The sequence below is a fragment of the Agelaius phoeniceus genome, chromosome 15 (genome assembly GCF_051311805.1).
Source record: "Agelaius phoeniceus isolate bAgePho1 chromosome 15, bAgePho1.hap1, whole genome shotgun sequence".
Classification (NCBI taxonomy): Eukaryota; Metazoa; Chordata; class Aves; order Passeriformes; family Icteridae; genus Agelaius; species Agelaius phoeniceus.
In genome coordinates this window covers 7,928,934-7,946,458 of record NC_135279.1, presented here as the reverse complement: position 1 = coordinate 7,946,458, position 17,525 = coordinate 7,928,934, and the positions used below count along the sequence as shown (strand labels likewise).

The following is a 17,525-nucleotide window of genomic DNA, read 5'->3' as shown; positions in this document are numbered from 1 at the left end:
ATGGATCTTATTTATCCTTTGGGTAATGCAGGAGGAGCAGGATATAAGCTCACAAAAGCCAGAGGAGCAGTGTGGTAGGGACCTGACAAGGGCAGTGCTGCTGCTTCCACAGACCTCAAATGTCTCTGTCGGATGTGCCCCCCTCTCCCTGACCTGCAAGCATGTCACAAAAAAAAAAAACAAACCAAAAAACCCCCCCAGAGCCCTGTGCCACCCTCATGTGCCCCTGCTCCTGTTCCCTGTGCCACCCCCGTGTCCCCCTGCTCCTGTTCCCTGTGCCACCGTCATGTGCCCCTGCTCCTGTTCCCTGTGCCACCCCTGTGTCCCCCTGCTCCTGTTCCCTGTGCCACCCTCGTGTGCCCCTGCTCCTGTTCCCTGTGTCCCTGCTCAGTGCCTGAGCTCCAGGGAAATTCCCTCACACCCATGTCAGGCTTTGGGGGCCAGGGGCACAGTCTGAGGCTGCCTCTAAGAGCAGGAGGAAAAGAAACATTCCCCCAAATCCCCCAGCAGGGCAGGGTGCTCACCACAGCCACAGCAATTTCTGCAGTTTTCCCACTGCTTGCTCAAGCTGGTGCTGCCCTGATGTGAGCACTGAGCCCTAATGCAAAGCAATCCATGCTGCACTCCTGTTCATGAGGCAGCCTATAGCTCTGTCTGGGATTTATTCATGCTCTGACTCTTGCCTGATCAAAACCAGAAACTAGAAACACAATTAGAAAAGGAAAAAAAAAAGTGGAAAAGCTTAAAATGGAGGCAAAAAAAAAAAAAAAAAAAAGCTTTGTTCATCTATGTTATTCAATAATATTATTGAAGAAACATATTTCAAGTCAATGCCTTTTCAAGGATTTTTAAATTAATTTTAAAATTAAAAACATGGCTGAGTTGAATTAAATAAAAACCAAACAAGCCTAAGAATGAGGGGTGGCAACAAGCAATGGCTGGCAGTGCACCAAGAACCATCCCACTGACCTGTGTCTGTCACCTGGAGGGGGCCAGGGCCACACAGCCACACCTGGGGCAGGGACAGCCTCCAGGCCAGGAGCACAGGGGCTCAACTTGCTCTCCTTGGTTTAATTTCTCCTGAATACAGAAGCCAGTGGCTCTATGCCAATTTATTAACTGAGAATCATAAACCTGATTTATTAACTCACTTACACCAGGCTACCCACAAGCGCCCTTTTGTGGAAAAGTCAAGACTTAAGTCTCAAAGAAGTGTGCAGGAAATTATTTTAATATGGGATTTCAATCATGTACCAATTATAATCTCTTTGGAATTTGTTGCCTACTTTCCTTTCCTCAGCTACTGGTTTTTTCTCCCCAACATGTGCAGGCAAGTGCTCTTTTAAAGTGCTTCCTCCTCCCAAACTCAGGAATCAGTCAAATGGGAGGGTCTGTAAATGCACCTCTGGATGTTCTCCAGCCTCACCAGAGGAGTTACACCAATCTTTCACTGTGCTGTTGGCCAATTGAGGCTAAATAAATCTTCATTAAGGCATAAAGTTAAACCTATTGAACTGATCTTCTCTCCTCCTAAGAACAACACAACTTTCTGGTTTGCTGAATGTGTTTTTCAACAGCCCAGCCACCATGCACTTGTTTCTTATGGAAAAAAAGTCAAATATTTTTGCAATTCAACAATAAATAAAGAAGCCGATCTTGTACCCAGGGGCTGCCCCTCATCCAGCCATCTCATCATTGTGGGCACATTGCACAAGATTTATGCTCTTTTCAAAGAAATTTGCCAGAATTTACTGCTAATAATTTTGATTGGTGATAATCAGTTTGAGAGGCTGCAAGGGAGAATGAAACAACTTGGAAATTCTTCTTACAATAAATAAAAGTTGGAAACAGCCTTTGTGTATTGAAAACTACATGACAAATTAACTTGGGGGCTGATTCCAGAAGGAAGAGGAGAAAGACAAAAATATCCTGCAAATGCAGAGATTTTGGTCTATGATTGATTCACCTGAACAGGGAGGATGCTGCTGTAACCAGGAGTGAACACCTTGTGCTCAAGCATGCAAGGGCATTCAGATATTTGGAAACACAAAAAGATTCCTTAAGAGCATGCACAGCTGTGCTAGCAGGAGGTGAAAATCAAACTCATTAAAAATTAATGACCCAGATTTCCTGATGGACCAACATGGATGTTATTTTGTATATCCAAAGCCCGAGTGGGTCACAGCAGCATCATCCCCAGCAGTACACAAACATATGGGAAATGACAGGTCACAGTCATTTATTTCCAAGTATTTTTTCAGCTTGGAAATTTTGGGATAAGATGATATTTCTGTTAAATCTGCAAGTCATTTATCATGCAAGCTCTCCTGCCATGAGAGGAGAGAGCCAGGCAGGGGAAACAAAACCACACAGACATTTCCAACAGCTCAGGAAGAGTCAGAGGGAACTTTGCTGCAACTCTAAAGGGCAAATAGCCCATCCCCAAGAGAGCAAACATGCATTTGTGGCCACCTGAAGATGTAAAAAAAATATAGTAAAAACAAAAAATCTATATTGATACATGGCTATGTGTATTTAAACACAAGCACAATGTATATACATACACATAGAGCTATTAATTTGGGATGCTGTAAGGCGAGCAACTGAGCCATGGGTAACAACAGGTAACAACTGCTACAGCCATAAGAAGCCACAGAATCTGGGAAAAACTTCATTTGTCACTGTGTGCTGACCTCTACCTCCCATCTGTGCCTCAGTGCTGGGGCACACAGGGAATATGCTCTCCTAGGAAGGGCTCATTACTGAGAGCCAGATTAGATTTTTCCTGAAGCCCAGCAGAAGTCCTTGAGTATGAGGTTGTCACAGGCAGTTCATAGTGAGAAATAGGGGGAGCAATAGAAATCCCCAAATAAATACAGTTTTCTGTGTGATTTACCCACATGCAGCCCCATGTGTACTTACTGAATAGCAACAACTGTGTATTTGCAATTGTCTATTCAATCACAAGGCTAATGGGTTTGAAAGCATAAATCTTGATATGTAAAATATGGGATTATAAGTATATATAGGCCTGGGAGAGAAATAAGCCTTCCCTGCATAGAAATCACATTGGTTTTTTTTCCTTTTAAAAAAGCTTTAGATTCCTTCTTGTTCCAAATCATGATATTTGCACAAACAGAATAGCTATAAGAAAAAAGCCCTCCCAAACAAACAAAAAACTCCTTTGAATTAAATCTTTGTTAGAAGTTCAAATTAAGGCAATACCTGCAGCATAATGTAAAGAAAAAGAAAAAATCATGGGTGGTGGGCAGAAGACTTCTATCTCATAGCAAAATTTCAACACATTTTCCCAAAAACTGCTTTTGAGACAAAAACATTTTGTAAACAAAACCTTTTCTGCTACAGACAGAAATTATGCCAAGTCAGGATTTTCCAATTAAATAACACTTCAAAAAAAAATGCCCTGTCAGGCTCACCTGTAAAGGGAATTTTGTGCCCAAACCAGCCAATGTTTATCCCCCCAGGCTGTAGCTGTGCACAGCTGATGCAAACAGCTGCTGCACAGCACCCCAGCCATCAGCTCTGGGTGTCTGTGTCCTGGGGCAGCTCTTGCTTCGTGTGAGGAGAGCAGAACCTAACTCAGAGACTTGCCAAGCTGAACATTTCATGTGGATTGTCTCCTGGTTTATTTTGAGAGATTTTGAGCTTCAGATCAGTTTTTGGATCAATTGTTAAGCCAGGGGGAGAAAGCAGAGTGATATTCCAAGAGACAGGAACATCATCTCCCACCACCTAGTCGTGCAAAGCCTTTGAACCAATACTCCAGCTAAGCTCCCAAATCCTGGATCCTGTTCCTCCATCCTTCAGGAACACCCCAGCATGGCTCAGTCTTTATAACAATAAACACAGAGCCCCGTGAGGGCTGTGCATCCCTACCCCATCCTGCTCACACAGCACCAGCTGGCAGCAAGAGGGGAAGCAAAACCTCCCAGGTCCCCGGCAAAAATCCGTGTGATTTCACAAACGCTCACTCCAGCAGTTGAACTGTGTCCTCACTGGGACATATCACATTGGAAAAATAAGCTAACATGACATTAAACCTGATTTTGCCTTTGGCAAGGAAAAGGAACCGCATCTGAGATGAGCAGGCTGGCTGTCAGGGCCAATCAGGACAGCAAGTGCTGCAAAACCTTTCTTCCAACCCCACAGTGAGAGGAGGCTGAAAATCCCACATAAAATTGTATTAAAATGTGTTTTTCTTTCTAGACACCGCTTCCATGGGTGGGTGCACATGACTCTTCAAGGCTGTGCTTGCTTTCCAGCTGGAAAAGAAGCTGCTGATGATCATGTGCAGGAATAAGGGTGCTGGGACCCTTGTGTCTGTCCTGGCAGGGTGGGATGGAGCTCAGGGCTTGCTGCACCAGACCAAACAGCCAAAGTGACATCGCCCAGGGAAGCTGCTGGTGTGAATTTTCTGGCCTTGTGGTAGTGGGATAAATTGGTTTCTAAAAGATGTGCAGTGGTTGTGCCCAGCCCCAGGACTGCTCCTCTGCTGCAGCAGGGATCCCCACAGGGCCAGGTGATGGAGAGAGGAAATCAAAGGGGTTGGATGGAGCCATTGGACTCAGCTGCTCCCTGGTTTGTTCAGCTGGGCTGATGGGGGCAGAAACACTCCCCAGGCACTTGACCCTTGTGTCTGAGCTCAGGGGTGACAGGGGGACCTTTGTGCCACCACGGGGAGCTGGAGCTGCCACCAGAGAGGTGAACCCAAAGGGAGGCTGGGGTTCAGTGCAGCCCCCTCTGCCCTCCAGGGCTCCCCAGGGGGAAACTTGTTGCCTTTATGCTGCTCTACAGCAAAATAAACTACCAGCCCAGAGGCAAGGCCCAGCAGGACCCCCTGCCTGCCCTGAGCAGGTTCTGGGGGCAATGGGGGCTCACCCCATTGGTTTAACAAGTGTTTTTGAAACATGTGCAGCCAGGCCAGGCTTGTCCCACATCCAAACAGTCTAAATAGTTGGGTTTTTTGCCATAAATGGTTTAAAAATTAATCTTTTATGGTATGGTGCATATCTATGGAACAGAGCAGTTGTCCCAATGTGTTTTTATGATGATGAATTCTTAGTTTAGAGAAACAGAGCTGTAGGATTATTTTTTTTTTTTTCATCTGAATCCATCATGGCAGAAGAAAAAAGCAAAATTCAGTCTTGGTTTAGATCAACAAGAGGGTGTGATTAAAAGGGACAGGAGTATCTCTTAACAGCTTCTCTGCTTGTTTCTTAAAGATATACATTGAAAGTTTCAATATAATCTGAAAAGCTTTTTCAACATGACTATTTCAACAAAGGCCAAAGAAAAACACTTCCCTTGGCAGGGCTGAGCCTTCTGGCTCTTCAAGAGCCTTTGTCTGGAGGCTGTGAAGCCCTAACCAGGCAGGGTCCCTGGGGATGGACACCAGCATGCTACACAAACAAAGTTTTATTCACATTTATCAGCTGTAGCGAAGGAACAAGGGCCCAGTTTATGTGTGGTCAGGTTCTCAAACAGATATAGAAATATATATTCAAGTTATCTGGAGAAACAAACATCAGTCAGCTCAGCCAAAAGCAACACACAGCAGGATGCCTGCCCCTGTGTATCTGCATTGGGGCAGTGCAGGCTCTGCACTGCATTCCTTGGATTGCATGGGAGCCCCAGTGTGTGCCTGTGTGCAGTGGGTGGCAGCTGCACTCTTCTCTGTTCTCCTCCACAATTACAGAAATTTTAAAAAGTTGTTACTAAGGTTTGGAATCTTTTATCGTCAATAATTGATTTCTTCTTTTTTAATTTTATTTTTTTAATCTTTTACAATGTTTGTTTTCTTGCTGGCTCTGCATTGATTCCCTGGCAGCTTTCTGCTTCATCAGAGGGATGCTCGAGTGCATCTGCAGATGTGTCACAGCACAAGGGAAACTGATGCTTTTCAAGAGTTTTGCAGGGAGAAGAGATTTAAGGGCATGTGTGAGCCCAGTGTTACCTCCCAGATTTTTGTATGGACCAGAGACACATCTTGCACAGTGTTTACACAAATGCCTGCATATAAGATCAGACCTGCTGGCTGACCTCTCCAGCTGCCCTTGCTAGAATGCTGTATTCCATTGTGCTCCTTAAAGCCCTTAGGTGTTTTTTTTAAAAACCCAAGAAAATAATCAAAGCTGTCTGGTGGCTGTTCCTACAGCCTGGCTGCTGGGAAAATGAAACAAATTAACAAAGCTGGTTGGGATCCACCACCACTCCATCAGCACCTACCTCTTGGCCAGGAGTAAATCCCTGATGCTTCAGGAACTAAAATATCTGAGAAAACCTCTAATGCACTCAGGAATACCAGCAGTGGAGGAGAAGGAAAAGCCTGCCTGCCTTTCTTGTCCCTCAGTCCAGGAGTGCAGGTGCTGCTGCTGATGTGCAGCACAATCCACTCAATTTCTCTTCCTCAGAGTTAAAAAATTGTTCAAAATATTGGTGATCAGAAAATTATGCTGCCCTTTTTGAAATCCCAGTTGTGAATTTTTAATAGCAAGATGCAGCAGAGGACAGAATTCAGTCTCCTCACTAAATGAAAATCCATTGGCTCCTGTTCATTCTGTCAGTGTCCAACAGCCTAAGAGCAGGGATATGTGATTCCATGTGCTGCTTTCTGGCACAGTGAGGCAATCCCAAGAACTGCCTGGCTCTCTGGGCACATCCCAGTCAATTTTCCTGAGAAACAGCAACACCAGCTGCATCTCTCCCTTCTCCAGCAGCACTCAGACCCAAGAGCAGAATGCAAACACCACCTCTCCCCAGCTGAAACAGGGGGAGCCTTTCCCATTTCAGAGACAGGCACAAAGCCCCAGACCTCACCAGATACACTCAAGTGACAGGGACACAGAATTACAGCTCAAATTAAACTCCCAGCAAGGCTGCTCTGAGCTTTCAGCCAGGCTGAGGGCACAGTGATGCTCAGGGGACGTGCCCAGGGCCGGTGGCTGAGGTTTGGTTATCCCTGACTCCCAAATGCAGACACCACCACCCCATGGCTGGCAGGCAACACAGAGAACAAGCCAGTGCACACCTCCCACCCAGCATGGCTGGGGAATTCCCTGTTTCCATGCTCCATTCCCTATTTCCACGCTCCATTCCCTTTTTCCCTATTTCCCTGTCCCTCTTCAGTGTTGGGTGGGGCAGTGATGAGGCTGAATGCTACAAAGAGAAATGGAAGGATGCACAAAAGATACAACAGCTGTGGGTGTTTTGAGTGGAACTGGGGTTTTTTGTTTTGATTGGTTGGTTTCTTCTTTTTACGTTTTTTTAAATTTGTTTTTGGTTTTTAGGGCTTTGGGAGCTGGTTTTGGTTTGGTTTTTTTAAGTTTTTGCTAAAACCCTTCATGCCCAGCCCACAGGGGTGAGGGAAGCCCCTGTTCCACAGCCTGTTAAATGGAGGTGGCAGGTGGCATCACCCCAAGGCTCCCACCCCCATGACACCCCATGACACCCCCATGGCACCCCCATGGCACCCCATGACACCCCCTGGCACCCCCATGGCACCCCCTGGCACCCCCATGGCACCCCCTGGCACCCTGTGTGTCCCTGGGGCAGGTGATGCTTACCGGGTTCTCCGCGCCGGCCGGGCTTCCCTCGCCTCCCCGGGGGCCCTGTGGGAGGCAGGCAGAGAGCACAGGGTTAGTGATGGCCCATGGGCAGCCAGCCCAGCACAGCATCTACCACAGGTCCTCCCCTTTGGAGCCATGTCATGTCTTCCCCCCTTTCACAAACACCAAAACAATTGCTGTGCTGCACAACTTAAATCCCACTTTTCCTCCCACAATGTAATTCCAAGGCAAGCTGGGAAGCAGGTATTGCAGTTATCAGTATTGCTTACATAGCAGAGAACCCCCGATCTAACATGATCCAAAATTCTGGGAAAAATCCTTTGCTGAGCAAGCAGCATTGCTGTGCAGGCCTTGCATGCTGCAAATGCTGTTACAGACTTGCAAATCACAATATTTAAAGTATTAAAGCAATGAACATGAACCTCTTGATACTAATAATTATCTGAGTCAGAGCTGCTTCTGTGCAACTGCTGACAGCCTAGATTTAATCATACATTTTTAATTTCATATATGAAGCTTGCTGTATTCTTACCCTACTGGGCAGCAATGGCGAAGGGTTCAATAAAATGCCATAAGTGACAAAATACCCTTAATTAAGGGAAAAAAAACCACTCAAACAATAAACTCTGATACAGAGTACTGCTCCAGCACTCACAGAGCATCCATGACCCTGGCAAAGCCATAACACCACATCCTTCATGCCCTTGTGTTGCAGCCTCTCTGCTGCAGCCAGCATTCCTTGCCTGGCACATGGAAGCATCACTTCTCCCACACCATGTGCATTACCAGGCTGGGAGAAAAAGCTCCTTTTTGCAGCCTCCTGCAGCAGGTCAGCCAGCTCTGGTGGAGTATTTGCTGAGTGACAATAACATTAACAAAAGGCAAGAACTCGCTTTTTATCTGTGAAACAACGCTGCTCCCTCTCCTTTCTTCTGGAAAAGGATGATAAACAAAGACCATTAAATATTTCTGCACTCCTATCAGAATTTCTCCTGTTGCATAAACATTTCTGTGCTCAAATGTGCAACTGCATCTCCAGAATTTCAGCCACAGCCTGGAGTTCTCCTCTTTGAAGTTTGGATACACTGTCCAGCACTCCCCCTCCCCAGCCCACCACGGAGCTCCAGGGGACCCCTGCCCTCACAGGGGCTCCAGTGGGAGCCCAAACCCCACCTGCTCCCTTGCTATGGGATTGGCAGCCTGCAGACTGAAGCCCTGGGTAGTCACAAATGATTGGTAGAAACATCTACCAGTACTCTCTGAGTAACTTGCTCACAAGTTTCTACAGGGGATACAAAAAAATCCCCCAACGTATTTGCAGCCTCCTTGAAAGCACATTACAGCCAGGAGAAAGGTTTACTTCTTCCATCCCTGAGTCCAGCTGCTTTGGAGAGGAACCACAGCTCTGATGAAGCACCTTTTTCAACCTTGGAGACTATTGGTGACTGAGCAATTAAAGCCTCTCTACCTGCACCACCCTCTGGGCTAATTTTGGGGGTCTGACCTGCAGGCAGAGCCTGAGCCCAGCAGCTTCCAGCCTCCCTTGGAGTGCAGGGGGTGCTTTGAACACCAGCATTGCTTGATCCTTCCCTGCCTTTCCAAGGACTCCTCCTGGATCTGTTTAATCTGAATTCAGTAACCAGTAATCTAAATTGATTCTGCTTTCCCTCCTGCTGGCAGACAGCACAGGCTGCTCCCCAGGGAGGAGGAAATGTCCTAATGGAGGTGTAGGAGAGGGAGGCCAAGTATCTAAGCAAGTGAGTAATGGCTTGGTACTGATGCTTTTAGGCAGCTTAGAGGAGAGTTGATATCAAAGGGTGGATGCACAAAGCTCCCACACAAAGCTTGGGTTGGAGCCATTCATCTGAGAATGTGAGAAACCTGTAAGAAACCAAAGATTCTGTATAAAAAAGGGACCTTAACACTAGGTTGGGGTTTTTTTTTCAAGTTTAAGGAATTTCTTAATACTTCACACCACATGGGAAAAATGGACACTTGCCTACACCAAGGGTAGAAATGGAAACATTCAAAGTGAGGTTGGATGGAGCTTTGACTGACCTGACCTAACTGAAGATGTCCCTGCTCATTGCAGGGGGATTGGACCAGATGGCCTTTAAAGGTCCCTTCCAACCCAAACCATTTTGTGATCTTATAATTCTTTCCCTACAGTCTTCCAGGAAATCTGTAAAGTGGGTGCAGCTCATGGAATTACAAATATATTTTAGAGATATTGCTTGTGGCAAGTGAGATAAACCAAAATTGGGAGAGGAAAAATTTAAAAACCATTTTCATCTGTTTTACTTGCTGTTTCTATCTGAAAGCAATTTGATTAAAAAAAAAAAAAGAAAAAGCAGTGTTTTGGAAATCACATCTAGAATCCTGCTGCTATTCAGTAGCTGTATTAGGAAATGCTTCTAAGGAGAAAAAAAAAATTGGTGGGAATTAAAAGGAACAATATCAAACCCAGCACTTACTTTGGGCAAGAGTTAAGGTCAATTCTGTGGTGCAGGTGGGGTGAGCAGGACAGAGACCTCAGAGCTCCCACAGAGAGGGCAGCACAGAGGAGCAGCCCAGGAGTCCCTAATGCCATCCACAACCCCAAACTCTGCACATGTGATAATGTCTGTGCTCAGAACAATTGGAAATGATCATTGTAGCAATCTCTAGCTTATTCTGGGCTCTCAGCTTTAGATACTGCTTAATGAACCAGCCATAAAGTGAATCCATATTACACCTCCTGTTTTCAACCCCTTTAAGAAGCTACAAAAGAAATTGAGGAGGCCTGGGAATTTGCTTGAAGATGAATGTTCCCTGTAAACTGTTCCCTTATGGCTCCATCTCCCAAGACCTCTCAGTCTGATGTTTGTTCAATACAATTAAGATTCATGTTGCACTAAAGTACATTGGGCAATGGCTGAGTCTTTTCTTCTAACTGTGCCAGCCCCACTGTATCAGTCCTGGGAGTCCTTTATTTACATTGTTATAAAGAGAGTTTTGGAGTGGAGAATGAATACAAAGCATAACAGTGTATTTTTAAACAACTTGTCACATTCAAGCTAAACAGCCTTAATCCAGGGCATAATATGCAATTTCTGACAACACCATAAGTTTCCCAGTAAGATGATAGATTTAGTAACCCAAAGACAAAAAAAGAGAATGAAATATATTGCTTTGAAAATATTATGAGGATAATATTTGAAAATATTATGAGGAAGAGATGATGGATGTATCTAAAGAATAGCTCCTCAGAAACAAGGTAAAAAGTTCATAGTAAACACTCACAATTTCTGGGTAGCAGCCACTTATGTCATCTACTGTGGGCAAGTAAAAGAAATATTAAAAATCAACATCACTTTATTATTCACATAAAATATTGTCAAAAGCCAAACCCATGTACTTGTCCACAGTACAGTAAATAACCTTTGTATGAACTAATTTACCCATGGCAAATTGGGCTGCTCAATGAACACCATAATCCATCAACACCAAGGAGAACAGGCACTATGTGTGTTTAATGTCTTTTTATCCCCTGTAATTAAACCAAGTCTAGTCCTTGACCCATGTTCCCATGGCTGGGAGGCTGTGTTGCTGCCTCCCAGCCCTTCAGCTGGATGGATAAATTTCTGCCTGAGCAAATTACTGTTGGGCACAAGGTAAAATCAATGTTTGTGCAGGACAAAATGAGTTTAAAGGGAGCAAGAAAGGGAGTCCAGCAAAACCTTGCTGAATCCCAATGCTCTGTTAAATGTTCTGCCAGTGAAGCACATTTTAGCCAAGAACTTGTGCTCTTCCCTTAAATTTTTCATACAAATCACCCTTTTCTGCTGAGAGCCCTTACACAAAGGCGTTCCACAAACCTGGGTCCATCTCTTCCTTCAAACCATGTACTGCTGAGGCTCTCAGGATATTTTTTTTGTTATGTTGATCCAAAGAAGTAGTTGAGAACAGCATTCAAGTAAAAACCTTGGCCAAGTGAAATGAAGACCTATCTCAGTGGATCTGTAAACCAGAGGGTTTTTTGCCTTGCAAGCATCACAGTGAGCTGTTCATGTTGTGAAATCTCAATCATAAATATTAGGTTATTTTAGGACCTCATTTTCTAGAGGAACTCATATCTAACACATTGTGCTCTAACATGGGATTAAGTATTACACCAATTTTACACCACTCATGTGGTTGCACTTAAATGCTTTTTTTTTTCTTTTATGAGCTTCAAATGGTTTAACTTGTTTCCCCTTCTTCCCTTTTGGCATTTTTCAAGTTGTTTTCAATATATCAGCATTTTTTTCACTTAAAAATGAATCAACCAGAAGAATGGCTTGAACAAATTGGTTGGTTCAGCCACTCTCAAGAATAGATTTTATTTTTTTTTTTCTTCATATGGCTTCACTTAGAAGGAAGGAGAACTTTGCAGCAGAGCACCATGGGGTCTGGTACTGAGCACAGGGAAGCCACGGCCCCAGCCTAGCTGGCTGTTCCTGCACAAAGGCCAATTTACTTTCTTGTTCCCTGAGGAAAAAGTTTATGGTTCATGGGCAGGAGTCAGATGCTGTGATGCTTGCTCAGCTGATACTCATCAGGTACTCGAGTCAGGCTGTGGCTCCGAGACTGCAGATCTGAGATTAAACAGTTTTGGGTCACAACACTTTGCATGAACCTTCCTGGCTTTGGATTCCAACAGACCCAAAGACTCAAAGCAAATACCAGGTGTAGATTGGAAACACGCAGCACCTACAGTCTGCAGAAGTTTTCCAAAGAAAAGAAAAAAAAAAAGGAATATCTAGATTCATTTCAAATTTGGCCCAAGTGCCCCAAAAGCTCTCTGAAATCCTGGGCTACATTTTGTGTTAGCAAAAACCACACAGAAAGCAACCTCTAGTAGTTAGATGGGGAGAGCTCCTTGCACTTCCATACCTGACCCAGTTGCTTTCAAGGTACAAAAGAAGCAAGAAATGGTTTTCATTCTTAGACCTTCAAAGTCATCTTCCTCATGTTGCACTGGGGAGCTGTGTTCAACCTCAGGGAACAAAAAATCCACCCCAGGAACCAAACTAGGATATTTGTGCTGCTGTTGGGATAATACAGGGCAGTATTCAAAATTTGGTTTGACTAAAGCACCTCAGGACTTCAGCACTAAAGGTTTACAGCCTCAAACTCTTCTGTACCTACAGCTAAGCTAAAATGGGGGTACCCCCAAAATAAGGGATATCCAGGAGGGGATAGGGTGCGGATTTAAATTGATCCAACAAGATGCAGCAGAGCAAATCCAAGTCCCTAATCTAATATTCAGCAGCACTGATAAAGCCTGCACACAAGGTGTATGTCAAAATGTTTCAAGGCCAGGGAGAAATTGAGGGTGTTTAAGTGTTTTTTTACATGTAGTCAGAAAAGTCCCCTCTTACCCTGGGTGGATACTTGTTGCAAAAGAAATAAAAATAAAATTCAAGCTCATTCAAAGTGTGAAATGATACATACACCCCCTGAAACCAAAGCTCTGATTTTGCTCCATTTAAAACAACCAAGATGGTGCCACTCGCTCCATACCCTGGATTCCCCACCCTCCACCACTAAATAATAATTTATTTATTTTGTTCCCACACCGAGAGACAGTTTCTTCAAACAGTAATGTGCATGCAGCCCTTTTGTTTAGTCAGCAGGTGTGCCTGAGTGTGCCTGAGTGTGCCCGGGTGTTCCCGGGTGTGCCCGGGTGTGCCCAGGTGTGCCTGGGCGTGTGCGGGTGTGCCCGGGTGTGCCTGAGTGTGTCCAGGTGTGCCTGAGTGTGTCCAGGCATGCCCGAGTGTGCCTGAGTGTGCCTGGGTGTGCCCAAGTGTGCCCGGGTGTGCCTGGGCGTGTGCAGGTGTGCCCAGGTGTGCCCGGGTGTGCCTGAGTGTGCCCGGGTGTGCCCGAGTGTGCCTGAGTGTGTCCAGGTGTGCCTGAGTGTGCCCGGGCGTGCCTGAGTGTGCCCGAGTGTGCCAGAGTGTGCCCGGGCGTGCCTGAGTGTGTCTGAGTGTGCCTGGGTGTGCCAGAGTGTGCCCGAGTGTGTCCGGGTGTGCCAGAGTGTGCCCGGGCATGCCCGAGTGTGCCCGGGTGTGCCCAGGTGTGCCTGAGTGTGCCCAGGTGTGCCTGGGCGTGTGCAGGTGTGCCCAGGTGTGCCCGGGTGTGCCTGAGTGTGTCCAGGTGTGCCTGAGTGTGCCCGAGCGTGCCCGGGTGTGCCCGAGTGTGCCAGAGTGTGCCCGGGTGTGCCCGAGTGTGTCTGGGTGTGCCTGAGTGTGCCCGGGTGTGCATGAGTGTGAATGGGTGTTCGTGGGTGTGCAAGAGTGTCCGTGGGTGTGCCCGGGTGTGCTCAGGGCACGAAGCCGAACTGGATTTGCGCTATAAATTAAGCAGTGGCTGGAGCAAAGCCTCCATTGCGCTCACATCAAGCGTGGGATTTTTGGTCTCTTGTTATGGCTGGTTTAGGCCATTCCCAGGTAATTCACTGCACAGCTGCACTGCAGGGCAGGAGCAGATGTTCTCAGCACACCCCCCTCTATCTTTCAAACAAGAGGATGCATATTTTGGCAGCTGTGGGGGCTGCTATATGCAAGGTAAAAAAGTTTTCACAGCAGATTTCAGTTTTCCACATCTGCACTGAGACAGCTGCTTCAGTCCAAGTCCTGGACAGAGATGGGAACTTTGAACATCTTTCAGAAAGTGCCTATGCACAAACACGCACACATATTTGGTTTCATGTTTCTTTATGAGAACAGTGACCAGCTCTGTTCATCGTCCCCATAAGCTCCTGCACCCTTAAAACAGTTAGAAAGATTTGAAAAAAACATTCAGGTCACAATCTTTTCAGAGACTTACTGGTTAGGCAAGTCAGACATAGCTGTACCAACGTGGATCTGGAAAACGAACACAGACTCATTTTTCTTCTGTGGACACAAGCTAGAAATCCATGTGGAGATAGAGCTGGGCAACAGAAATTATGCCAAACTCACACTGCATCTGATTGAAATTCATTATCTTTGCATTATCTCCAGTAGTCGATAACTGAAAGCAGCACTGCCCGGAACAAGAGATCAGCAGACACCCCTGAGGGCTTTTTCTTGCTCAAATAATTTCTAACCCAAACTCACCTCTAGGAAGAATCAAGAAGTCACCAGCAATAGATTTATTCAGCAGATGAAGATGATGATTGCTCTACTCAAATCACTAAATCTGCCTGATGAAACACCAGCCTGTTTACCAACACAAGGAGCAGATGCTCATCCTAGGAGCACCTCTACAGCAAGAGGTAGCTCTGTATTTCTTGCAGGAATAAGACAATTTTCTTTTTTTTTCCTAAGAACTGCAAGACACTTCTGTAAGGTATGGAAGATAACGAAGCACTCATTTCTTCCTTCAGCTTTCAGTTGCAATCTCACATTTAAACAAGTTTGACATGTTGGATTACAAAATCTCTTGTGAAACATTCAGATCTGACACAAAGTACTTGGGTTTTGATGAATTGCATCTTCAGAGCACGGAAGTACTCAAAGCTAATGCATCTTATCTACAATCAGAATTAGCCATTGCAGAGCCAAGATCCCACAGAGAAAAAAAAAAAAAAATAATCTTTCTGATTTTCAATATGTGAAAAATGAGAAACCAGCAAATCAAGGCTTTGAGAGCAGATAAATAACACAGTTATCTAGGGAAGATCCCAGGAACTATAGAGAATTGTATGTATTGGAGACTTTAAGCAAAAAATCACATCCTTTGCATTTAAATGTTGTTCCCACACTTGCAGACACAGTCTGTGGATAATGCCCCTTCTGGCAGGATTTTCCACCCTCATTGTTTCCCAGTTTCCTGTGAAGGGGAGCCCAAGCTGCCATGTGCAAACCATAAAGCATCCAAGGGATGGGGCCAAGCACATCCTAAGAACACGCCCACAACCATCACAGTAATATCACCAAGAGAATTTGCTTCTATGTAACAAATCAAATTCAACATAAAAATCAAAGTTTTCCTGTTTCCAGACTCATCCAACACTGCACTTACAAGTGACTATTTCAGCATCTCTAAAAAACCTGTTAAGCTCTTCCTCCTGTGGTCTTCAAAAGAAACATTTTTTCTGCTGTGTAACCCTCTCTCCACCCCAAATCTCCTGCATGCAGAAGGCATTTCCTCCACCTTTGTAAGAACCATCTTGTTTTCTGCACCTTATTCCACAAGCATCATCATCTCTATAAAGAGAGAAGATCAGGAATAGCCTGTCAAGCAAATATGAAGTCAGCTTCTGGAGCTGTTTCTACTTCCATTATCTGCATTAACCCTTGACCAGGGCTGCATGATGCCATATGCTTCAAAAGACAGGGAAAAAGCACATCCTAATGAAACAGAACCAAGCAAAATGCAAACAGCCAAATCCCCTCCATGTGCATGAAGCCCTGTAAAATAGAAGTAAAAGCTGTACAAAGCAAAACTAAAAAAAAAAAAAAAAAAATCACATCATTTTATCCCAATGACAGCAGTGTCACACAAATAAGCAGCTGTAAGTTACAGATACTAACAATGTTGTCTGTTTCAAAATAATTTTACCCAATATAAAACATCCAGTGAAACTCCCACACTGTCTTCAACAGAGTTAAGTGGTGGAAGTTAGACATGGGTGATCCTCCCAGACACTCAAAATTAAATTGATGTGTGAATTCATTCTGCCCTCAATTAGTCAACGAGCAGTTAATCTAAGAACCAGACTCATTTAGGTTGGAAAAGACATCTAGGATCATTAAATCCAACCATTAATCCAGCACTGCTAAGTCCCTAAATGCCACAAAAAGAGAGCAGACCATCTGCAAGCAGACTTGCCAACACAAGGAAAAAGAAAAAAAAAGTCTTCCCTCTTAAGTAGAAAAAAAATCAGTAACAACAAGAATTTGTACACATAACATATACATGCCTCAAGTGACTTCATTTTTAGTTTCTATTAAATAAGCAATTTTTAGAGCAAACAAGTAAATCTCAGCTTTGCCATAAGAAGAATAAGGCTGGGGTCACCCTGTGATTTCTCTGGGTACAGCTAAGGGTGTCACCATCATGGGAGAGGACATGACATTTCTTGGCCTCTGCATTTTTCTTCTCCCTTCTGCTAATATGTTTGCAATAAATCAGACAGGAACTTAAGCTCTAGCTGTATATTTAGAGCACAACTCAAATTCTTTGGAAATTATAACCTTTTGTGAAAGGGCAAGTGCATAACCATATATTTGAGGAATAGTCTCTGTCTAATGCTGTGGGAAATTGTCTTTTTCATAACCAGAAAAGTTCTCTTCTTCGTGGTATTTCCAGGCAGGGGAAGCCTGGAGAGCAGCTGATGAAGAGCACAGCAAAAGTAGAAGAAAAAGATTGAGAATTGGAAGATCTAAGGAGGAAAATAGTGGAGTAAATCAAAAGCCAGAAAGAGCCTTCAAGTGTAATAAAATATCCCTGCACATCCTGTCAGACCAGCCTTCCAAGGAGGTACCTTCCTACTTGGGACACCTCCTGGAGGTGAGACACCAACTCTCAGTCTTGTGGAAGCTTCTCATGTCAGGCCTGAAATTGTAGTGGAAAAAAAAGGCAAATGAAGTGATTCCAGTCCCAGAGCAGCAGAAACAATACACTTTGTTCTCACAAATTGGGACCAGGTAGGTTGGCACAAGGTCTTTGGCAAAGAAACAATTTCGCCTCAAATTTGAGACCAGAGCAATAGTATTAGATCACTTACTCAGACTTAAGTTGTGAGCAGCTGTCTGGCTTTTATTTCACACAAAAGCTTATACTGTAAAAGGAATTCCTGGCCCACATTCAGATGCTATATTTGCTCATAAGCAGTGTTTCTCATTTGAGTCCTGATAATGCAATGAAATCAGTGATGAAAAATTTTTACAGAAGAGATGCAGAGAAAAAAAAATGTCTTTAGAAGTACTT

At 44.6% G+C, this 17,525-nt stretch overlaps 1 protein-coding gene across 1 annotated transcript in view; it reads right to left on the bottom strand.

The window, feature by feature from the left end:
- COL23A1 (collagen type XXIII alpha 1 chain) overlaps positions 1-17,525 on the bottom strand; it is a 184,864-nt gene that overhangs the window by 49,916 nt on the left and 117,423 nt on the right. Inside the window, exon 3 of the mRNA XM_077186588.1 lies at positions 7,584-7,628. Within this exon, the coding sequence (XP_077042703.1) occupies positions 7,584-7,628 (45 nt within the window). The remainder of the gene's footprint in view (positions 1-7,583; positions 7,629-17,525) is intronic.